Genomic DNA, 5,619 nt, shown 5'->3' with positions numbered 1-5,619 from the left:
CCGTTATAATTAAGTTAGAGCTGACTTTTTCAATTCCATATTTCAAAAACCATTGAAAGATCATAACGCAATAAAAGGTTTTCTACTTTTTTAATTTTTGTTATTCTTTTGCAAGTGCTTGTGTCTCATTTACGTGATTAATTATTCCCCAGGAGCATATCACATGGCCCGGCAACCAGAGGCTAAAAGGTTTAAAAGAAGAGAAAAGCAACAAAGCCCAACAAGAATGACCAGTTATGCTGTTTGCACAAGAGAAATGTTGTTTATATATTAATATTGCTTTACTCCCTACTTTTTTCTTTTTTTCTTTTTTTAGGGAAATACATAAACAAGTACACAGACCGGAGTTATATGATATAAAGGTTTTGTGCATGTTTAACTATCCATTCTAGTACTAACTCCAGAGAGAGAGAGAGAGAGAGAGAGAGAGAGAGAGATGGAATGGAAGAAAAGTTATCTGGATTTGGTACTGGTACCATTAGGGTTTCTGATAACCATTTCATATCATGTTTGGCTGTGGCATAAGGTTCAGACAGAGCCCCTCACAACCACCATCGGAAGAAATGCACACGGACGACGTTTCTGGGTCGAGGCCATGATGAAGGTATCTCTATCTCATCTTCCTTCCGTGTGTTTTTTTTCCGAGTTTGTTCTCTCTCTCTCTCTCTCTCTTTCTATGAAAAACTTTCAGCAACTCTGATCAGCTTCAAAGCTAAAGCCTCATTGAGTCACTGGTTAGCTCAGTAGAAAGAAAAATAATGAAGTTCTTATATATATATATATATATATATATATATATGTCTTTAAGAAGTATCTTCAATCTATATCCAACCCTTAGCGCGCATGCTCTCAGTGCGTGCTTCTCAAATTCCCAGAAATCGATCTCTCATGATATCATCCACCCCTTGATCATGATCAGTCAGAACAAGAGATCGATCGTCTGGATATATATCAACGAAGGCTCATGATGATCAAGATGGTGGCTTCACCCACACCTGAATGACAACACAGAATTTAATATTAATTAGTGGCATAGTCGCATCGTACGCTACTCTTATGAGTTATGAGTACTAGAGGCTGACAGTAAAGATTCGCTGGTTTGAGAGAAGAAGCATCTATTCATTTGTGACCCAAGTCTTGTCACTTTAACCTTCGCCAACCTTGAGCACATAGATTTCAGCCAAGTGATCGACTCACAGAACTCCATCTTTATAGTTAAACAAAATCCATATCCTTTCTCTTTTTTTTTTCCCAGTCACCACACAGAATTTCCGCACTATATATAGTTTGATGAAGTTCATTGATTTTACGCACAAGTCAGTTATATATTCAAAATGGAAGTAAAGTATACTGTGCAGATTCTTTTTAAGAGCCAAACTAAAAAAACAAAAAATACATGAAATATTTTTATTACAATTTTTTTTTTTTTTTGGTAGAGGGGCTTGCTGCTTCTTTGATTAACTGACTCTTGTGCGTAAAATAAATAAAATTAAAAATTTAACCTTAGGGGTCGAACTGCATTAAAATTTCTTTTGGGGGATCGACAAAAAAAAAAAAAAAGACTTTGAAGTATTTTGTTCTTGAACAATTTTTTATTTTTGTGGAGGAGGGCTGGAAGGGCCATGTCGGTCACTGATTCTGTGCCAATGAGCAAACCAATTATTAAGTTAGAAAACTTTTTGTTATATTCTTTCTTTAGAAAGGAAAATTAATGTTCATAAGCCAAGTAAGCCGTATCTAGCTCTCTCTCTCTTGTTCTTCTTTCTTTCGGCCATCTGCTATCTTTTTCTTTCTTTTTCTTTCTTTCTTTAGTCATCAAACAGTCAGCTGGCTAAAGATTGCATCTTTACCAAACGTCACAATTCCCCCCTCCACATATTCTGAAAATTTACATTTTTTTGCCGTTGGGGGGTAACATGGCTACTCATTTCAGTAAAAGTGGCTCAATAATACCACTTATTTCTGTGCTATGTGATGTTGATAGTTAATGTTTCCTAATTTGCACTTCTAAAATTAATCATCTTTTGTCACAACTAGGAAAAGGCTAATCCTTTGGCCACAACAGTCACCCATGCATCACATCGACGAGCGTACGATTATAATTAAAATATATTCTTTTTTATACATTGTGATATATACATGTATAGGAAATTCAAATTTTGGCAGGACATTGAGAAAAAGAATATCCTGGCAGTCCAAACCCTCCGGAACATGATAATGGGATCAACCTTAATGGCCACGACCTCGATCCTTGTCAGCGCCGGCCTAGGAGCAGTCATAAGCAGCACATACAGCGTGAAGAAGCCTATAAACGACACCATTTATGGGGCTCACGGGGAGTTTATGGTGGCGTTAAAATACGTGTCACTCCTTACAATTTTCCTCTTCTCTTTTTTCTGCCACACTCTCTCCATTAGGTTTCTGAACCAGGTTTGTCTCCTCATCTCCGTCCCAATTGCAATAGACCCTGTGGGAATAGTGACGGGAGAATATTTGACAGAGCTTTTAGAGAAGGGTTGTCTTTTGAACACTGTGGGCAACAGGCTCTTCTACTTGGCCATTCCTCTTCTGCTTTGGATCTTTGGGCCGGTGCTGGTTTTCCTCTGCTTCGCCGCAATGGTGCCGGTGCTTTACAACCTCGACTTTATCTGTCAGAAAGTTGGCAAGGGAAGGGTGGATGAGAATGGAAATGGGGATTATGTTTGAGAGGGTAAAGAAAATTGTAATAAAAAAAATGTTGTAAACAATATTATTGCATGAATTATGGCGTTCATGGATCGTGTGCCTTTTGGCAATATGAATTAGTTTGATTTCTCATAAAACTCTTAAAAAATTAATAGAATTCATCGGATTCTCTTGTTGTATCCTAAATTAAGAAAATATCAAGAGAACTAAAAGTTATATCTTATATTTATGTTTTATTTTAATAAAAAAGAAAAAAAAAAAAAAAAAAAAAAAAAAAAAAAAAAAAAAGGTTATCTTTCATCTCTCATTCCTTTAGCATTTATCTGAAATAATATTTAAATAATTTTTTTTTCATCTCTTTTTCTTAGCATTTAATTTAAATAATATTTAAATGACATAAGAAAAGAATAAGGGAAGTTATTGTGAATTTCATTTAAATAGAGAAGCAAAAAGAGTGGTTTAATTCTCTAAATTGATGAAGAGTTTATGGAAAGCTGCTTCTAGTGTCCTAAGTTGCTTTTGTAATGTGCACATTCGGGACAAATACAGAGATGTGCTATATTTTCTTTTGTTGTCTTTTTCATGTTTTTTCACTTTTGAAAGTTACTATTAGATTTGTAAGCTCAAAAGAGAGACAGACATGAATCCTATAGACCCATTAGAGAAAAAAATGAGTCATTTCTCTCAAATATACATATATATATATATATATATATATATATATAAACTCAAATCAACTTTTGGTGCATCGCACACTAGGAAGCTTAATGGGTGGTTCTAGTTGCCTTTGCCATCTGCACATTAAGGCCACATACTAATTTACTCATTAATTAATAATCAGCTTTTGGCGCATTACGATATAAGAAATTCAATTGTGGTGATGTAAGAAAATAATCTAAAGAAAAAAAACAACAAAACATTCCCTTTATCCATAAACTATTATCCAAATAGTAACTAATATTAATTCTTTGTTTTATTATTGACGGAAACTTAATTTACTTATACTCTTCAAATTAAGTATAAACGATTTTGCAATCATTGTCTCAAAGCTTAAAAATTTGTAATGTTGGTATTTTATACATGTTTCAACCATTTTTAATTTCACTCATTTTTTTTTTTTTTTGAAATGCACCCCTTTTTTAAAAAAAAAAATAAATAAATAACGAGAAAATTCAAAAAATAAAATAAAAAATACCTTGGACTGACCCACGGCCATACTATGGGTCACCAGAGCTTCCACTTTTTTTTTCCAAAAGAAAAAAAAAAAAAAAAAAATGGCTTTTGGTCATTTTAACAAAAAATGGATGGACCGATTGAAACATTAGATACTAACACTACAAATTTTTAAACTTCGAAATTATAATTACAAAACTACTTATAATTTGGAGAGTGTAAGTAAAGTTTCCTCTATTATAAATTTATATAGCAAATCTGATTTGGCTACCTTCCCTTCAAATCCTTTTATGAATTGAGCCAATAACCTTTTTATTGTATTTATTCTTTTTGGGTGGACTATCATAATCATTCTATTTATTTTGTGCCCATAATGAGCTGGGGCCACTTGTAGACACTTGAAAAATCTCGTACTCTCACCCTATACGTGACTATATACCCTATACGTGAATGAAGTTAGCACATTAAATTTAATCATGATCGTTATTTTGTGAATTAAGGTAAAGAATACGCGACTCCTCTGCACACAATATTAATATTGTACTCGATCTTGTTCAACCGCCATCTAAGCACACAATTAAGCATGCATAAAAAGTTTGTGTTTTATCAACAATTAATTAATTTACGCGTGATGTGAAGAAGGGCATAGTATTTTTAGTTTAATTCTAACACACTTCTTCCTAGTGTTTTCAGTTTCTTTTTTACTTTTTACTTATTTTTCCTTCCTCCTATTTTAAAATTAACGATAATATTGGCTAGCTAGGACTGTGGAATATTTTCGTAATTGATTTTATGAGAAATATAATATTAATGCCGACTCAACAAACGAAGCTTTACAATCGTTTTTGGTTTAATTAACATATATATATATTTACTGGTCCTACCAAAAAATAAAGTCTCCACTTGATAATAATATTCTTTAACCCCCCACCAAAACAATGGAAACGAAGTAAATAAACTTACCGTCGAGCCACGTGCGCCATTGGTTCGACTTTGATCAGAAACCAATGGGAAGAGGATTTACAACGAGGAAAAGGCTAAGAGAACGATCGTTAGTAAATTACCAAATAATTAGATGATCCTATCACCATCAATAAGACACCACTATCATGATTTTGGAATTGCGTAAACGTCTCTCAAGATTCTCTAGGATTCAGGGCTGTCTGGATTTGAAACACACCTATATTCTTTTGTGATTCCCTCAAGATTCATTGCTAGTGGAAAAACTGACAACTTTGTAGATATTTATATCATCGCACTTTCGCAGAGAGAGAGAAGAAAGAATATACCACCGGAGTTAAGAACAGAAGCACACTAGCTGCTTCGATATATCATTTTTAGGAAACATATTACTAGTTATTAATTATGGGTATAATCAGCATTATCTCTGTAACTATGTGGTTTATACATAAATTTCTAATTTGATATATACTGTTGGAGCAGATTTGCGGACGGTCGGACTAGCAACGGAGCTCCTCCTACAAAACAAGAGAAAGGTCATCAAAAGACCGCCGGCTCTGGATGACTGGCTTGGGAAACGTTAACGTACGCCTAATAAGTTAGTAAAGGCTCTCTCTGAGAGAGTAATGCTAGATAAAATGGGTTAAGTAAAATTTTTGTGTGTGTATATCTCTAGTAAGGAGGCCTTTTTTTCCTTATATAAGCCTATGTTCCTGCCTCCCTTCGGCGAGGTTTTTAGTATCTTTCGTATAAATTCTGTTGTGGCTATGAGTTGTATCTTCTTGAGAATATTGGGAATTG

The 5,619-nt window shown here is 34.0% G+C and overlaps 1 protein-coding gene across 1 annotated transcript; it reads left to right on the top strand.

Annotated features, from left to right (window-relative positions):
- The first annotated feature begins 365 nt into the window (after positions 1 to 365).
- On the top strand, positions 366 to 2,804 carry LOC133867455 (uncharacterized). The gene is made up of 2 exons (XM_062304225.1): positions 366 to 604; positions 2,167 to 2,804. The coding sequence occupies exons 1-2, from the start codon at positions 437 to 439 to the stop codon at positions 2,704 to 2,706; spliced, it is 708 nt and encodes a 235-aa protein (XP_062160209.1). The 5' UTR covers positions 366 to 436; the 3' UTR covers positions 2,707 to 2,804.
- Positions 2,805 to 5,619: the final 2,815 nt, after the last annotated feature.

This window comes from Alnus glutinosa, chromosome 4 (genome assembly GCF_958979055.1).
Source record: "Alnus glutinosa chromosome 4, dhAlnGlut1.1, whole genome shotgun sequence".
Taxonomy (NCBI): domain Eukaryota; kingdom Viridiplantae; phylum Streptophyta; class Magnoliopsida; order Fagales; family Betulaceae; genus Alnus; species Alnus glutinosa.
This window is presented reverse-complemented; position numbering and strand designations above follow the sequence as displayed.